A 20,094-nucleotide genomic window follows, 5' to 3' on the forward strand; every position below is an offset into this window, starting at 1 on the left:
CTTAAACCGCATAAACACATTTCATTACACCAAATACACAAAATAATGTTCTTTTTAGCAGCGTCATATGACCCCTTTAACATAAAAAAAACACAAGATATAAAAGTAGTGTGAGTGTTAAAACTATGAATGAATGTTTGGCACAAAGCTGTGTTACTGTTCAAGTCTCAGTGTTCAGATCAGTATGTTCAGTCATGTGTTGACCTTGACCTACACTGTGTATATTTTTATTATACTGTGTTGTAAATAACATACAAATAATGATCAAAAACCCACATTATTTTACTCTCCTCACTCTTTCTTACCTGCCTCAGTCACATTCATATTGATGGCCCATTATGGGAGGCCCTTTGTCTCTTAGGTGTGAATCACTAAATATTCATGGCCATTGTCACTCCCTCGCATAAGGGCATTCTATCACAAAACATGTTTTACAAATGTTAAATCAATATATTGTTTTCTGTGAATGAGTAAACAGGATCATTTTCACATAATTTTGTACCAAGAACTCTAGTCTACCACATCCAGTTCTCAAAAGTCTTGTGAACAAATGTTCTGTATGTGTTTTATAGCCTTATTTCAGCGACTTAAAAATTTTAGTTTTTCACTAACCACACATAAACATTGTTTTCTCAAAAACACAAACATATACTTTCATGCTGCTCACATATTATTTTAGCCCAGTTTGTGCTGAATACACTGTTCTTTAGACATTAATATGTTTTTAAGATACTGAAAAAACACAAATGTCAGGGCACATCAAAACTTCTCCAGGGCCCCAAAACACCCTCAGACCCCAGAGGGTTAATGTATACAGTCGAATATGCAATGTTGTTATTTTAAATTTGATTATTCAATCTCTGTACCTAAAAACTGTTAGACCTACCTAAAAAAAACTGAAAACACTGTTTATTTTAATTACTCTGTTGTATTTATTTATGTTGCTTGCATTTAGATTATTTGTTCTTCTTTTCTTTATTTTTATTTGACAATATAGTCCTTTGACTATAAAACCGTGATACTCAAATCAAACTCAAAGAAGAAAGAAACAGAGGCCCTAATTGATTAAGAAAAAAATCCACATTCAAATCAAAATAGCCAACTTCCTATTGGTCGTAGCTAATGACTGTAAATTAGAAAGTTGTCCGGCTTGATGAGAACAATATATGTCCTAAGTTTGGTGACTGTAGCTAAAACTAACCCCCCAAGTTTTGTCAAAAGGTGGTGCTATAGGGCGCCTCTTCCAAGCCCTTTTATGAGCATTTGCCAGTGTCTATCTATCTTTAATACTGATGTGTGTTGAGTTTCATGAAATTCTAAGCATGTTGTCTGCCTCAAAATCACCAGAAAATAATATTCAAGTTCGACACATTGCCATGCAACATTATTTTAGATATCAATAATCCCTTCACAGTTTTACATCGGCCGTGTTTTGACATTATTCTGATGAAGTTTGAAGCAAATCGAGTAAAACTAAGATGCTGAATTCAAAGCATTTTGAAAATGGCACACTTCCTGCTGCCAGTTGGTGGCACTACAACTTTGACTTCTAATAGTCACATCTATGTGATCGGCATCATACAACGAACAAACCACTGAAGTCTAATCAAAATCAGACAATGTGGATGTTATTAGACACTTCCTGTTTCTCATTTCTCGCCATAACTTCATCGCCTCGCCATGGGGAAACCGTTCGATATATCAAAAATCCCTTCGCAATTTAGCATCCCCAATTCCTTGAGATCATGTTCACCGAGTTTGGTGGCAATCGGTTGGAAATCCTCAGAGGAATATATCAAATTCCAGATTTGGTGCTTTTGATTAAGCTTTAGCGTTAGTTCTGGCAGGTCACGTGAGTCAAGCTTGCATCAGCTGATTCTCAGCTGATCACATCTACCTATAGGAATACGACACCTATCGCGGCATTCCTATATAAGCTGTATTCAGTATTATTCAGCAGCTTTTTAGCTTGCTTCGGAGCAAATTAAGCATCGCTGCTCGCAAATCAAACTGTTGCAGCGTGTTTCAGAACATCTGAAATCCACATCTAAGATAAGTGAATGCTGTTTTAATCCATATCTCTGTGTATATTACCTGGTCTGCTAATTGAAAAAAGCATATTTGCAGCAGCATTTACGCATCTGTGTTCATACAGCTGGAGCAACACGTAGTCTAGTGCATGTAATCGCTCTGAGGACACGCCGATAGTTAAGGCCATGAGAACAAGTTTAAATGAAACACGCATTCTCGTGTATGCGTTTCAACTGGGGTTCGCTGTATTCAGCGGCATAATCTCAATGTTACGGTTGTTTATTTCTAAGGTTGATGTTTCATTAGCTGTGTGAGTGTGCGGTCAGAAGCACGCGTTTATCGCTCCTAATGGCTTCTATACATATAAGAATGTAATATCAATGACCGTCATTCGAAGTATTTCCGCAGTGTATGCTTCCCCTGCTGGACTGCCACTTATTAGAGATTCATAATTTCTGATCCGCTTGAATATGTGCTCACGCTGAGTAACGTGAGCATATAAGCATGAGAAATTAGGATGAAATGAACTGGCTGAGATCAAGCTATGTTCATTTATAACAAAATAATAAAATAAAACACTTCGGTGGTGATTGGAAGGTTACGACTGAGCGCTCAAATGGACACAAGGGATTTAAATATAGTCTATAATTATTCTAAGCAGTACAAGCAGTGCCTTTAAAAAAATAATAATAATAAAAAATACAGGTAACTACAGTCGTTTTCCTCTGGTTCCTCACTTGCTGAGCTTGGGGTGATGCTTCCCCCATAAATATATTATTAAGCAACATTTCCTACTAAGTTTCTTATTTCATTCTCATTGCTTAACGCTATGTTGGCAAATATGCTATTGTTAAATATTGCTCGTTGTTTAAGGCTAGTTGTTCAGTAACATGTCGGTTTGCTAGGCACGCCGTAGCTTAGGCTTATTAGTTGTACTTTGACACACTGGTAACGTTACCGTTTAAACTTACCACAGCTGAGTCCACCTTTTGCCACAGTCAGGACTTAGCTTTCTGATATTCCTTGCTAATCAGACTCCTTTATCTTGAATAAAGTGTTACACTTAAATATCATTGAGTACATTAACGATATCTGCCTTGTTCTGTTCTGTTAACCCTGGGGGGTTATTATTGCTGCTCTCCCTGCTCATTCATGACAGGCTGCATGGATGGGCAGGGAGGTTTTTTGCCCAGAACAGAACCATACCGCCAAACCAAACTTTATGCTAAGTATCTATCATTTTGACGATAGTGGTCCTGACAGAACTACTATTACTACTACTAAAATTAAACAAACATTATTTTTTCAAGGAATAATCACACAAAACATTTCTTCCATGTTTTAATTTTAATAGTAAATCCCCTTTGTTTGCCCAAAAATCTTGTTTGCTTAATTTTCAATAATTAAGAGATAAATTATAAATTAAATTAATGTTTTAAGCCTTCATTTGATAACCAGAAAAATGTAAATATAAAACACAGAATTTCTGAGGGGGAAAAAAATTAATTAATAAGGCTACTTTAAGAAAAAAAAAAGAATAAATTAAGTTGTTTTATGCATTCAAATAATTAGACATGCTAAAACACAGAATTTGGTAACAAAAAATATAAATAATATGATGAGAAAAAATAAAACATTTCATAGGGCCCTAAACATGTAATTTTTGTTAAACTTTTAATAAATTGATGTGAAAAGTTGCATGATTTTAATTAATAAGACATGCTTTTTAATCAATACAGTTTAATTTAACTATTAAAAAGGAGTTGAGAAAAATAAAATGAAAAAACGGATTTCATAGGGCCCTAACTATCCCTCAGCCTGCTTTATTCTTTTAAATTGATACATTAATCGTGTTTATTATATATTTTTTTATTAAAGTAGAAATCAGTTTACTAAATAATGTAAACTTGACTGACTGCTTCACTTCCACTTTAAAGATATATTTATGTTGTTTATTATTTATTTTTATTTATATTTATAATTTTTGTACAATTACTTGCCTGTCAGTTGAGTTTGTGGCAAAACATTTTGCAGTGTTTACATGTTGTTTATTACTGCATACAATTTATTAAAATAGATGTTTAATTTCATAAAGTACAAGCTGATTTCAAAACGCACCTACTTTTTTTGCATTTTGTGTTTTTCAGTTGAATAAAAGGCTATTTTTCCCTATATATTTCATCATTGAGGATTTCTTTAAAAAAGCCTAAAAATCTCGTCTTGTCTCATTCTCGTGAACCCAGTCTCGTGTCTCGTCTTGTGGGATAAATGTCTCGTCACACCCCTAGTGTATATAGTGTAAGTGTTAGACAATGAGGGTCTTCGAGTTTAAAAGGTTGAGAACAACTGCCCTAGCAACACACTCAGAACACTACAGAAACTGCATAACAACACCCTGACAACCAGCCATAACACCCTGGCATCATGGTGGCAACTTTTGCATGGGCAAGCACCATTTAGTTATTCCATATTCTAAATGTAAATTGTTGCTGTCATGAGCTGGGTTTGCTTCTCTGTTTCTCTCTCACACACACGGGATTTCACACACACATATACACACACATACATATTCTATCATGCACACACACACACACACTCAGGCACGCCCATGCTCATTCTTGCTCTCATCTCCACCTGTTTGTCATCACAATCAGCGTGCGGGCTGCTTTGCGAGTACACCTGTTTCCACTCTGATCTATTAGTCACTCTATTTCTAGTGGTTGGGTTCACTGTTCTCTGTCGGATTATTGTGTGTCATGCATACGGTATTGTTTGGCCCTTCATGTCGATACTACCAGATGCACAAGTGACGGATTTATCGTCTCGTCTTATACAGCTCTACCGAGAACCCACAACGTATTATGGCGACATCCACCTTCTGAGCCGCATGTTAACAACCCCCCCTGCTATGCCGGTGAGCCCACTGAATGCAGAGCTTTTCTGACTCAATGTGAGGTTATCTTTTCTCTCCAGCCTCAGACTTGTGCGAGAGATTCCGCCCGGATCTCCTTTGTACTTTCGCTGTTCACGGGGCGAGCTCACGAATGGGGAACCTCCGCTTGGGAGGCACAGACTCCTTGCTGTGGTCGTTTCGAGCTCTTCAAGGAGGAGATGATCAAGATATTCGACCGATCCGTTTTCGGTCGCGAAGCTGCGCGCCTTCTCGCTGTGCTTCATCAGGGCAGAAGGTCTGTCGCTGATTTCGCCATTGAGTTCCGGACGCTGGCGACCACATGCGAGTGGAATGAACCTGATTTTTGGTCACTTGCTTTCTGGAGGGACTGAATATGGATCTTAAGGAGGAGATTTATGCGCGTGGACCACCGACACAGCTGGATGATCTTATTGAACTGGGCATTTGTTTGGACAGGTGCTTCGAGCAGCGGAGGCAGGTTCGAGCTTCTAGTTCAAGACCACCAGAGACTCTTACACCAGCTGTGGAATATTCTCCTCTCAGATCTTATCCTGAGCCAATGCAGCTGGGGGGTTCGCATTTCTCTGCCTTTACTGCGGCGCGGCCGGGCATTTCGCTGCTTTGTGCGTGTTATAAAGCAAGAGCACACCAGTAGAAAGAGGAGTACTGGCGAGCACAACTGTCATCCCCTCTTCGCCCAGGTCTCATATGACGGTCTCTGCTGTTCTTCGATGGGCTGGTTTTTCCGTTGCGGGCCCAGCACTGATTCGGGGGCAGAGGGTAATTCGGCGCCCGAGCAAGAGGCTCTGGAGAAATACCTCACAGAGTCTCTCGCCGCGGGGAATTATCGTTCCGTCATCCTCGCCTGCCGGTGCAGGGTTCTTCTTTGTTAAGAAGAGACTTAATGACCGCTAAGAGACTTAATGCCCGTCAGGCACGGTGGGCGCTCTTCTTCGGTTGCTTTGAGTTTTCGATCTCGTTTAGACCTGGTTCTAAGAATCTCAAGCCGGATGCTCTCTCATGTCAGTTCGGCTCATCAGGGGGTCCCTCGGCCAACGAGAGCATTTTACCTCAGCCTTGTGTGGTTGGGGCGGCCGTCTGGGGAGTGGAACAGGCGGTGAGGAGAGCCCTTTTTCATGTCACGCGGCCACCTCGCACTCCTGAGGGAACGTTATTCGTTCCTGAGGCCGTTCGTTTGGCAGTTCTTCGCTGGGGTCACTCGTCCAAATTGGTGGCACACACGGGGGTTAGGGGTACGTTGGCCGCGATTCGTTAACCGTTTTGGTGGCCCACTAGAGAACGCGATGTTCGGCGCTTTGTTGCTTCTTGTCATGTCTGTGCCCAGACTAAGTCTAGTAACACTCCACCGGCAGGTCTTCTTAGGCCCCTCCCCATTCCATCACGTCCGTGGTCTTACATTGCATTGGATTTTGTGACCGGTCTTCCATTATCGGCCGGTAATATGGTCATCCTTACCGTGGTGGACCATTTTTCGAAGGCCACTCATTTTATCCCTCTTCCTGGATTACCGTCCGCCCGTGAGACCGCTCAAGTTATGGTAGATCACGTTTTCAAGATCCAAGGTCTTCCTTCGGACATTGTGTCTGACAGAGGGCCTCAGTTCGTCTCTCAGTTCTGGAGGGAATTCTGTCGTCAGATAAGGGCATCCCCCAGTCTGTCGTCAGGATTCCATCCACAGACCAATGGTCAAGCCGAAAGGACCAATCAGATTCTTGGTCGCATGTTGCGTAGCTTGACCTCGCGGACCCCTGCGTCGTATTGCGACCAACTGTCCTGGGCCGAGTACGCTTATAATTCTCTGCCCTCGTCCGCCACTGGGTTATCCCCGTTCGAGTGTTGTCTGGGTTATCAACCCCCTCTATTTTCATCCCAAGAGGCCCAGTCCTCTGTTCCCTCTGTAGAGGCATTTATTCAGAGATGTAAACGTACCTGGAGGAGGGTGAGATCAGCTTTATGTCGTACCGGCGCACGTACACGTCGAGCCGCCAATCGTCACCGGGTTAGGGCTCCTAGATATGTTTGTGGTCAGAAGGTGTGGCTTTCCACCCGCAATTTGCCTATTCAAGAAGGTTCTCGTAAGCTGCGGCCCCGCTTTATTGGACCCTTTTCCATTGTTAAGGTTCTCAGTCCGGTGGCGATCAGACTCAACTTGTCCCATCAGTGGCGCCGTGTTCACCCGGTCTTTCACGTATCCTGCGTCAAACCAGTTACCAGTGTTTCTATGTCTATCATTTCACGATAATCAGTTATGGATACTAACCTCAGAATACATCTTTTCTGAATCCAGCTTGTGATTTTCTTTAATTTACAGGAGAAAGGTAATTACTGTCTAAGTTCTGCTGTTTTGCTCAGATATGGGGATTTTATCACTGTTATTCAGGCTGAGTCACTTGATCTGATATGGACTCTAATCTGTATGCATTAACAGTTCTGGCCTAATTGCTTTTCATGGTACATACTGAGACCTACTGGCGTGAGAGTAGTGTGTGGTCAGAGCTCTCTATTCATCAGATAGTCTGCAAATACTGGCATGGAGGAATAAAATATTACCTCTTTATTATTGTTTTCTAGGGTAAATGTCATAAATTATTACACAGACCTCTGGAATTCTTAATACTTGACTTTATCCCACTGTCAAATATTTCTGAATAGAGACTGCTAACCTTGAAAACACTGTAAAGCTGGCCACTCATCCGGAAACATCTGTTTCTCACAGATCTCTTTCTTCTGACATAATACAACAATTTCAATTCAAAATAAATATTTAATGTCCATTTATTTATTTGGTAAACAACCATGTGTTAAAGGGACAGTGTACCCCAAAATAAAACTTATGTATGATGATATTTTGAAGAACGTTGTGGTCAAAGCAACACTGGACCCATTGTTCATTATGTTCCAACAAAGAAAGGTTTGAAATGTTCCAACAAAGAAAGGTTTGAAATGACATGAAATAATACATTGCAATGTATTATATATATATATATATACTGTATATATATATATATGCATAAATAAGTAAAATAAAATAAGAAAATATTAATTAAATAACTTAAAAAATAATAATCCAGATAATTTACATCTAGATAATTGTAAAATAAATTTTAACAATTAAATGATCTGCAATGAATGATTTATGTAGATAAAGAAAGTTATACAGTTATATTTCTGCTCAAGTGTCCACATATATGAAAGCTACATCAGTAAAGGACAGTCATGAAAGAGACAAACAAGACAACAACTGCATTTTAAATCAAAGGATCCATTAAGCATCAGGGTCTGTGTCTCAGAAAGGAAGATGCATGCTTTCATCTCTTTACCCGGAACACTGTAGGATTGAAATAATGAAATTATTCTAAGCACATTTACATTAGAAGGGAAAGTTATAACTAATCATGTAATCATAAGCAGTATATAGGGAATTACAGATGTCATTGTTGGCAGATCATTAAAAACTGACTCTCAGCCCAATATTAAATCCAACTTCAACAAAGTAAGTAAACCTCAAATGAATAGAGTCTAAAAAAATCATTATGGCTGGGCAGCAGTTGTTTCTGGTGGCCATACTTGTGGTTGTCTGTCTCTATTGCTCTCTCATCCTTAACCCATTTGGGTCAATAAAAGGGCCTTGGGCATGGGAAACATACTTAGAAGTACTCTGTGGTGTGTGTGTGTGTGTGTGTGTGAGTGTGAGGGGAGAAAGTTAAAAAAATCCCTTTGCCTACAGCATCATCCTCACACACAGCACCTATTAGGGAGTTTAACATCAAATCAAGCACGTGCTTTCTGAAGGGGTGAAAGGGTTATGTAGCCTCTTCTGTGTAATACGATTATGACTCTCAAAACACCTTGAAGTTCCACTATAAAATATTATAAACAACCTGATTTGGAAATTAATGTAGATTTAATTCCAAAGATAATTACAACTCATGTACCTAAATTAGCATTAGTCAGTGAGGAGGACAGACCATCAGCCAAAAAATACTGCACAAATATTTATTAATATATTGTTTATTGAATTCTTTATTATATAATTTATTATATAATAGTAGTAGACTATCTAGTAGACTTTTATTTTATATTTTATATATAAACTTTATATTTTTACTTTATACATATTATAATGTGTGTGTAAAATATTATTATTTTGCAGTTGGAATTTGTGATGCCTTTGAATCTGAATTACAGTAATTATTACTAAATTATTATTATTATTATATTCAATATTTTAGCTTAGTTTTAGGTTATTGTACAAAATAAAAGTGCTAAAACTTAAAAATCTATATTGAAATATAATATGAGATAAAAAAAATTTACTGAATTGACCTTTTGCAAAGAAATTCAAACAATAAATACCATTCTGTGGCTCTTTAATGTGTCATGACAAATCTTTAAAATGACTAATGCACTTTACCATTTGGCATCATATACTCAGCTGATCAAAATATTTTATTAAAAAGGGCTGCTTCCTGATCCATCCTTTCAGATATCTACTGTGGGCCCAAAGGCTCTTTCCTGTGTATTTCTAAAATACTTTTACTGCACAAAACCAAGTGTGATGGGAATTTGCTTGAGGAGAGACAGAGACACACAGACAGACAAAAATACCTGTCAGGTTCTTGAGGCCGAGTTGTCTAAGACCGAAGTAGCCATCTCGTCTGTAGTTGAGAAAGATGGCCAGAGCATAGCGTCCTTCGTACAGTTTAGTGCCACGGATGATCCGCAGGTTCTCCAGAGGAAGATAGTCAAACTGATTCAGAGCCACCAACACGTAACCCGTCACTTCACGGATGGACTACGGAGATATAGATAAAAATATTTTCTGTTAGACATGATTCGCAAAAATCCATGGTATTTAATTTGTCCTTTATATGAAATGTAGCCAAAAGTATACAGAATTTATTCTCACAAAGACTTGATGCCCTCGGCCATCACGGCAACTGAGCAGCACCAAACGGACGACTAACGAGACAGCCTTGATATAATTTGAAGAGATAATGACCCAAGAGAGTGCTGGACCTTCCCTCTCCACACCCACATCAATCATGCTGACATCCAATCACTATTTCATACTGCGTATCATTAGCAGGCACAGAGGACAGGTCTATTTTATGCAGAAGAAGTGAATGTGATATAGCTGTAGTGATCGGACACACACATACTGGAACTATAGTCACAGAAATCCATCTGAAGAGCTGACCAAGCACACACTGACAGCTGTCACCTACCCATCAGGATCACTGGAAGTCCACACGGTGACACTCTGCTAGAGATTATTATACCGCTCTCTTGGATACTGGATTCTGATTGGTCAATAATAAAATGACTGCTAAATATTTAGCATTAAAGAGATAGTCAACCCAAAAACTGACAATTCTGTCATCATTTACTCACTCTCATGTCGTGTATGACTTTCTTCCATCTCTGGAAAATAAAAGAAGGTATTTTGAAAAATCTTGGTAACCAAAGAGCTTCGGTTCCCATTGACTTCCATTGTATGGACAAACAAACAAAATGGAAGTCAATGGGAATGGAATGGGAGGGAAGGAGGGAGGGAGGAAGGAAGGAAGGAAGGAATCTCTTTAATGCCATATAGAATTTTTTTTGGACATACAGCATGGTAATACCATAGTAAATATTCAGTACCATGATATATCTCAAATTCATGTAGTATTTCCATCAGATACAATCACTCTACTATAATAATACTGTAGTAGTTTCTGTCTTTTTATGAGTCTTAAGAAGTTTTAGGATAATTATTATGGAGGAGTCCATTCAATTCAAGCCATCTGTGTTTCAAGTCATAGTTGTTAGTAGATAAAGTAGTCTTAAATCTAGCGTATCCCATAGTGTGGGCAGAAACTACGATTCCCATTGTCTTCACATGACATGAGAGACAATGAATAGAGAAAGAAATCCGTAATCAGTAATTACCTTGATTATACCTTTCATACCGGCTGACTGATGAGGAACAAATAATAAATCAAAGCGGCACACTATTGAAAAACAAAAACAAACTTAATAACTCTATTTTTCAGTGCACTACTAAACAGAAAATAAAAATCCTTAGAATTGATATGCTAGATGTTTTGCCCCAATGCTTTCTCATTTATGTATTTGCACCTTGTTGGCTTTGTACTTAGGGCTGTCAATTTAGCATGTTAATTTAATTAAATATTTACTGAAAAAATAATGCATCAAAAATTTTAATGCATTTAACACCCTGCCCCATGTACATCATCTTACATTCCATATGGTGTGTTTGAGATCGATCGGATTTTACATCAGATCGATCGGTGTTTGACATCAAAGTACTGTGAGAGCGATTTGAAAGCATGCAGAGCTATCTGCTCTCTAGAGCTCTCGCAGTACTTTGATGTACACTGGTTGGTCTGCGCAGCGCTGCTTCAAGACAAATTCACCTATAGATCTTATGCATCAGAGAAACAAGTGAAACAAGCCATCTTTAGAATTCTGTCTTTGAACGTCCTTTTTTGCGGTAGCTCAGCATCACTGTTGAAGAGTAATTAGCTGGTGAAGTGGATTTAGTTATTATATGCAAGTTATCATGTGCATTGTAATGTTCGATACGGATGTCATAGCAATTTTCAGTAGACTGGGAAGATTTTAAATTGAGTGACTATCTACAGTATACCACGGTTGGGCAACTTCATTCCTGTAGGGCCACTGTGCTGCAGAGTTTAGCTCCAACCTTAATCAAAAACACCTCAACAAGCTAATCAATGTCTTCAAGATCACTAGAAAGCTACAGGTAAGTGTGTTTGATTGGGGTTGGAGCTACACTCTGCAGGACAGTGGCCCTCCAGGACCGAAGTTGTCCAGCCCTGATCTATAGTCGATTGGAGCCTGTAGAATGCAGTTGTATACCTATAAAATTCAAGAGATTGGGGGAAATGCCCCGTATGAGTTATTGTCTCATATTTATATCATGTAATATAGTTAATCAATATCACACGAGCAACGAGTACAATACCACACGAGTGTTGTTTTGTCTCAAATAAAATGAGTGAAAATGTGATATTGACTTTATACAACAGTTCAATACATAAGATCATTTATTAAAATAAGATTATTTAACATTTTAGACACAATATTGTCTGTTTTTGCCCAATTGACCCTTCACCGGGAGTTTGATTGATCTGACCAATCATAACTTCGAATCTGCCATTTTGTCCGACAAACAAACCAGACAGTTGAGTAGATTAAGGTCGGTGGACTTGAACTTGAAAAATGGTGTATTGCCGTCTTACTGCGGTTGAAACAAGATACCTTCTGATGTTCATTCATGTTTATTTCATGCTATAACTAGTAAAGAGGAAGAGATGATTGGTTCACTTGCTGCTTAAAATGAGGCACTACAGCGATTTGTCATGACACATTAAAGAGCACCAAATGGTATTTATTGTTTGAATTTCTTAAAAATGACAAAATGTAAAAGCAGAGACTTGTCTGTCGGCACATTGTCAGTGTCCTCTTTGCTCTGCAATGCATCTTTTTACTGCGTGAGAACATGATGTGTGTTGGACGTAGCAACAGTAATGAAGGGGGGCGGGTCTTTGCCAAGGGTCAATTTTGCCAACAAAAATATTACCTGTTAAAGCCACAGCAGAACTGTTGTGTCTCCAAGCAACACACAATTTCTGAATAAATCCGCATTTTGAAAGAATCCAGTAAACCAATGACTCATTGGCCCTTTCATAAAGAAAGCTGTTTACTTCATTCCGTAGATCAGACGTTTGAACGAATCGAATGAATGAATTACTCAGTGACTTAAGACATTTACCACCAACTACTGGCAGTTTCTTGTTTAGAGTTTCATTCATTTCATTAGTTTCAATAATTTCATATTTATATAATAATTAACAAAATCTGAACATAAAAATAAAAAAATCCATATTAATAAAAAAAAATAATTAAAGGGGTAGTTCACTTAAAAATTTAAAATGAAAAAAGAAAACAATTCTTTATAACGCTACTTTTTGTAATATCTATTTCATGCTTTTCTCATGTAACACAATCATAGCTAAAAATGATCTTTTGTGGGTAATTTCTCAGCCAAATTTGATGTGCGATTAATATGCGATTAATTAGATTAAAGGGATAGTTCACCCAAAAATGAAAATTCTGTCATTAATTACTTATGTCGTTCCAAACTCGTAAGACCTTCGTTCATCTTCGGAAGACAAATTAAGATATTTTTGATGAAATCGGAGAGCTCTCAAACCCTCCATAGACAACAATGCAACTGTAATGTTCCCAGGTCCAGAAACATAGTAAGGACATCGGTAAAACAGTCCATGTGACATAAGTGGTGCAACTTAAATTTTGCGAAGCTACGAGAAAGAATACTTTTTGTGCGGAAAGAAAACAAAAACACCATAATTTATTCAACAATTCTTCTCCCCCGAGTTATGTCTTCCGCCATTTTGGAGAGTTCCCTAAGTACGTAATCGACATAATCAGCGTTGTTTATGTTCGGGGGGAAAGTGCACGCATGAACGTAATCTGCGTAATCAGCATTGTTTACACTTCGGGGAAAGCGTGTGTATGCGTTGTGATACTCTCTAAAATGGCGGAAGACGGTAACTCTTGGGAGAAGAACTGTTGAATAAAGTCATTATTTTTGTTTTCTTTGTGAACGACATTAGGGTGAGTAATTAATGACATAATTTTTATTTTGGGGTGAACTAACCCTTTAATTAATCACCACATTGTGTAATTAATGTGCAAGTCAAAATTTTTATCAACTGACAGCCATACTTTGTTTATTTGTTAATACGTTCAAACACATGTTCAATAACATCCACCAGTGTCAATAATAATAAAAATAATAAAAATAAAAAAATATATATTTTTATTTTATATATTTATTTTTACCCCTTTGGAATAACAATCACTGATGAATTGTTCACAAAAATACTACCAACTAACCTGTCAAGTAAATAAAACATTCAAAAATGATTTCAAAATCTTAGCACAGGAAAAGTTAAATATTCAAAAAAGACTGATTCAACATATATTACTGTTCAAAAGTTTGAGATCAATTAAAGTATTAATTAATACTTCAGTTCAGCAGGATGCCATAAATTGATGTGACAGTAAAGACATTTATTATAATCTCAGAAAAGAGTTATATTTCTAATTAAACTTTAGAACAGTATTGTACATCTGTAAAGTGCATACGTAAAACTACACATATTTTTTATTACTTTCAAAATCTCACTGGCGGTCACCTTTATACCTAGAAATATCATATTAGAGATATGTAACACTGCTTCAACGTTAAAGGACAAACACCTCTCGGCGCAAGCTGCTATCACACAGCAAAGACAATAGGTCACAATCTCTCACCCTCACACAGAGAAAAATTGCCTTCCTTCGCATAATTTTAGCTAAAATTGCAGTAATGAACCAAATGGACTCACAGAAATCAAACACACCCACGTCCCAAATGCTCTCTCACGTTATACACCTGCATATTTTCCTCCAGGCATCATTAGAATTTTACATTTGTTTGTAAATTTTGCAGCGGGTATTCATGGGGTTCAGTCATGGAGTTCAGTTTCAGTTTATTCATGGGGTTCATGTAGAGTTCAGTTTTATACATTCATCTTCACACTAATCACACTGACGTTAATGTGTTGCCTGAAAAAAATAATGCCAGCATGACTCAGTCTCTCTGAATGAGCAGCTGAAAAATAGCTGGACTTGTCTGTACATTAGGCAGTGGGAAACAAATTGAACAAACTAAACACTTTTTTTTTAAAGTCAAGTTCAAATGGATAGATGATTTTGCTAAAGTAAAGGTGCCATATTCTGTACTTTTTGAATTTTCAGCAGCCAATACTCCAGTTTTTAGTGTCATTTGATCCTTCAGAAATCAGATGCTTAAGAAACATTTATTATTATTATCATCAATGCTGAAAACAGCTGTGATGCTTAATATTATTGTAGAAACCGTGGTAGCCTACATTTTTTTCAGGATTCTTTAATGAATAGAAAGTTCAAAAGAACACCATTTATTAGAAAAAATATATATTTTGTAACATTATAAATGTATTTACTGTCATTTTGACCAACTTAATGCATCTTTGCTAAATAAAAGTATTAATTTATTTAAAAAAATGTAAAAATAAATACATTTTTAAAAAAATATGGTTAGTGCAAGTTTCTCTCAGGGACTTATATTAAATATGAATATGAAATTAAATTTATTCTGCAGAAGCTAACACTAGGTTAACAACCTCAGAATAAGGCATTGAAATGTTAATAAGATTTTAATTTTTTTTTAAAGTTCCTTTTTGAGACCTTTACTTCTGGAACCAGACAGTTGTAAGTAACATAGACCAATTTGGAGTAGACTCCCTTTCAGTCGGTCACTATGAGTCACATCGTGACCGACGAATTGGGATCTCGCTTAGAGAGATCAATCCACTTTGAGTGTAAACAAAACGAGCCAATGCACATTGGCATGCAATGATTGCATCCAGCTGCTGCTGATCACAGCATGAGCATAAAAAGGCAGCCGGTGCAACGCATACCAGCTTTTCGCTTCGGAGCCGAGCAACAACATCGTTCTGCTCCTACCAAACTGCTTCGTGTGTGACGAGTCTAGCACGCTCTCGGGAGCTTTTTGTGTTGGCAGATGGCGCTTCAGCGGTGGTCGTTCCTGTGTTGAGTGGGTTGCGCACTTCAGGCTGCACTACTCCCTGTCGTGCTGTTAACGGCCGTTTCCCTTGTGCGTCTCAACACGTAAAATAACATTTTCCTAAAAGAGCCACTTTCTCTAAAAGAGAAAAAAAAGATGAAAACGAAGCCCGTGCATCACGTTCAGGTACATTCATAATCCTGTGAAACGTTTTTTGGCTGTTGACATTAATAATGTGTTTTAATGTTGGTAATAATTTCACCACCACCAACACATCGAATAGCCTTTCCCTTATGTTGCCTTATGGTGGTAACACGAATGCAACCAAAAATCATGGTTCATGTAGCCATGGTAACCGCAAATTAACCATGGTTTTGTTACTTCAAATACTATTTTACAAAGAAGTATTAAGATAATATAAAGATTTTTTTTGTGGTTAAGCCTAAACAGACCGAAGCCAACAACAGCCTTTAAAATGACTTAAAATGCATTTTATAAAAAACAATGAGGCAATAATGATTGGCTAATTAATAATTATATGGTTTCATTGAATAACACTCTTAAAATACATAATGTATTACAGAATAAACAATTTATGTACATTACATGTTATTACAAATGCCTGCAAAGGGAGCCAAAGGACTGGTAATTGCTGCTGTCATACTTACAGGACAATCAAAGGCTGTTTAATAGGCTATTGACCAAACATTTAATTCAAATATCCACTTAATCTTTAATTGTTGGCCACCTTTTTGCTATAGATGACACAGCCTCAATAATTTATAAAAAAAAAAAACATGTGGACATCACAACCCTCGTCCCTTACAAAATTGAACCTTTTAAGAAGTTGTATCATAAAACTGCTTAATTTTCTTTTGCGTGATTTCTGAATGCTTGAGATTATAAAATCAATCAAGACAACTGTATTAATACAATCATAGCCATAACTGTCTAGAGCTACAATTGTAATTTGTAAATAATACAATATAATTTCAATTTATTTATTTACTTTTATATTTTATTAAAGTTCTATTTTGACCCCTATAGTAGGTTTTTATTTATTTTTTTAACTTCCATAATATTTGAGAGAGGGGGCACAACAATACATCCTGCTTAGGGCACCCATTTGGCAGAGAACAGAGAACAGTTAGAATGTCCCTAAAATTCAAGATATGGGGCAAAAATTCCCATTTGAGTTTTTGTCTCATATTTACATCATATAGTTAAACAATATCACACGTGTGCAAATGTGATACTGATCTTATACAACAGTTCAGAAAGTAAGAAGTTAATATTGTATTATTTTGGACACAATGTTGTCTGTTTGGCTCAATTTTGCCAACGAAAATATAAAGACAAAGCAGAACTGTTCGTCTTCGTCTCCGTCTCTGAGCAACACACAGCAGCATTTCATTTCTAAATGCACGTTTTGAACGAATTGGATGAACCATTTGGCGCTTTCAACCATTGGCCATAGGCGCGTTGGATTTGAAGCGGCGCTACACAGACCGATTGGTGTATGTATGACATCAAAGGCCCGCGAGAGAGATTCAAAAGCGTAAGGAGCCGCCTGCTCTCTATAGTTCTTGAGGTACTTTGATGTCACACACCGATCTATCTGATGGTGATGATCCGCTTCAAGTCGAACAAGCCTAATGATTCAATGGACCATTCATAAAGAACCATTTACTTCACTCCACACAAGTGCAAATGTGATACTGATCTTATACAACAGTTCAGAAAGTAAGAAGTTAATATTGTATTATTTTGGACACAATGTTGTCTGTTTGGCTCAATTTTGCCAACGAAAATATAAAGACAAAGCAGAACTGTTCGTCTTCGTCTCCGTCTCTGAGCAACACACAGCAGCATTTCATTTCTAAATGCACGTTTTGAACGAATTGGATGAACCATTTGGCGCTTTCAACCATTGGCCATAGGCGCGTTGGATTTGAAGCGGCGCTACACAGACCGATTGGTGTATGTATGACATCAAAGGCCCGCGAGAGAGATTCAAAAGCGTAAGGAGCCGCCTGCTCTCTATAGTTCTTGAGGTACTTTGATGTCACACACCGATCTATCTGATGGTGATGATCCGCTTCAAGTCGAACAAGCCTAATGATTCAATGGACCATTCATAAAGAACCATTTACTTCACTCCTGAATGAATCAGCTATTTGAATGAATCAAATGAATGAATGATGACTTATACATTAAAACAATTACCACCACCTACTAGCAGTTTTAGTTTATTATTTAGAGTATCATTTAATTAAATAAATAATTTAATATTTCCATAGTAATAATATAACAATTAATACAATTAATTATTAAAGGAATAGTTCATCCACCCAAAAATGACAATTGTGTCATCATTTACTCACACTCATGGTCCAAAAGAGTATATTGTAATGTCTCTGATTACTTAATTTTAGGGAATTAATTATTAATTCATTCAGGGTTTGAAAGGATGCGAATCTGAAAATTCGAAGTCAACCTGATTAGAACTGATTTCAAATTTTAATGGTTTACACCTTATCAACGGTCAGCCAGCGAGACGTTAATGTTCATGTATCTTAACCATCTGATTATGGGTATTTTCCTTGGCCACAGGTCAATACAATTATGATAATTTGTAAGCTCCTAGCGAGGTAACGTGATCTTGGCAAGGTTTGACTTTAAAATTATACGACACCAGACAAGGATTCTTTATAAATGAAACACAAATTGTATTGGCTATTCTAGATTACATCGACCTAAGCTAAGACATACACAAACACACACACACACACACACACACATACTGTATATACATTTCTGAAGAATGAGAGTTGACGGAGTTCTGAGGAAACCCCAAAGTTTTAGCAAGATATTTGCTACAGTTCTCTTACTGGAATCCTGAGAAAATCACAAAGCAGAGATTTGGCTTATGTTTACTGCTTAAAATTAGCTCGACACCAGTTCAGCAGAGATAAGATTTTGTTCGTTTACTTGCATTTTTTTTTGGGGTGACAGCTGAAAAGCTGAGTTGTTCCTCGTGGCTAATGGAGGGGATTCCGTTGCTGATTGGCTGTTGATCTGGCGCCGGAATGACGTTTGGATGACGTCCTTTTGGGAGAGCCCTCCGGAGATTGGTTGGTTTCTTGATGACGCAGAGGCTTGAGCAGTTCTGCTAAAAGTCTGAGTTTGCAAGACTTTAAGTTCTTTGAAGATCGCGAAGTTTCAACTGAAGTGTTTGAGTGTTAGATGACCGGTCGCTTTGATGGTAAGCGTGTGAGCAGTTGGAGTGCTCGTAACACGGCGAAAAGCGAAGGGCAAGCAAGCAACGAGGGCTTTGTGTCCATTTTTAAGCAGGCTGACTTTTGTCCCTCCCACAGGTCATTGTTTCCAATCAGATAGTGGCTGCGGGGCTTAGCCACGCCCTGTGGGGGTTCCTTTTTCGTGTGCACAAGTCACATGCTGTTCGTGGGGAGTATTTCTACAAGTTTTAAGAACTTCTTATAAAAATATCATCACCGGAAAATGATGCCGAATATCAATTTTTCACTCATACCAATGTTCTGTGAATAAAACAAGCTTTCATTCAAGCTCAAACAACAGGTATTTTGCATACACAGTAATCGTAATAACTAAAAAGAAAAGTTATAAGGCAAAGATTTAAGATATCATGGTTTCAATAAACACATCAAATATATATATACGGCATAACACATACAGTGGATACATTTTCACTACTTATGAGTTTTAAACGATTGTCTGTTAAAATCGTCATGCAAGGTTCTGTTTCTTTTGTTGTAATAGAAGTTTGTAAGGGTTTCAGACAGGGCAGGAAGCAGATGGTCAAGCGTCATGTGATAGTCATGCATATATCCCATGTTTCAGGCCTGAGGGTGTGATTAAATTACTCGTCCTTTTCCTGTTGGATATAAGAATTCCATACATTGTGCGATCACAAGACATCACAAGGTATCTATATGTTGTGAAAGAACTTTTCAGTCCTGATACAAAAGATCTCTGTGTTATCTCCTGATTGGATTAGTTCGTCATCACTCCTCTGAGTAGATGAGACAAGACTGGCAGGAAGTCGAATGGGGTGATTAGTTTAGCCCTCATGCTGGTTGATAGGGGGGAGATCTTTAGATCCTTCTGTAATATTTCCGTTTCATAATTCACATGGTGAATCCACAGCTTATGGGTGTCTGTTTCACAAGACAGAGACCTTACAATATGTAATAAATTTGATCAAGCAAAATATTTCTTGCTGAAGCTACTATTTGTAATGTCTGTTTGATGCTTTACACAACAATGATTTTAAATTATCTTTTGGGAGTGATTTCTCAACCAAATTTGATGTGCGATTAATTAGATTAATTAATTGCCACATCATGTAATTAATTAGATTAAAAATGTAATCGCTTACCAGCCCTATATATATATATATATATATATATATATATAT

General features: G+C 37.5%; 1 protein-coding gene across 1 annotated transcript in view; it reads right to left on the reverse strand.

Annotated features, from left to right (window-relative positions):
- LOC107557315 (receptor tyrosine-protein kinase erbB-4-like) overlaps positions 1–20,094 on the reverse strand; it is a gene marked incomplete at its 3' end in the record, with an annotated part of 183,188 nt that overhangs the window by 46,895 nt on the left and 116,199 nt on the right. Inside the window, exon 3 of the mRNA XM_016240701.1 lies at positions 9,575–9,761. Coding sequence (XP_016096187.1) covers positions 9,575–9,761 — 187 coding nt within the window. The remainder of the gene's footprint in view (positions 1–9,574; positions 9,762–20,094) is intronic.

This window comes from Sinocyclocheilus grahami, unplaced genomic scaffold (assembly GCF_001515645.1).
Source record: "Sinocyclocheilus grahami isolate Dianchi unplaced genomic scaffold, SAMN03320097.WGS_v1.1 scaffold598.1, whole genome shotgun sequence".
NCBI classification, from domain to species: domain Eukaryota; kingdom Metazoa; phylum Chordata; class Actinopteri; order Cypriniformes; family Cyprinidae; genus Sinocyclocheilus; species Sinocyclocheilus grahami.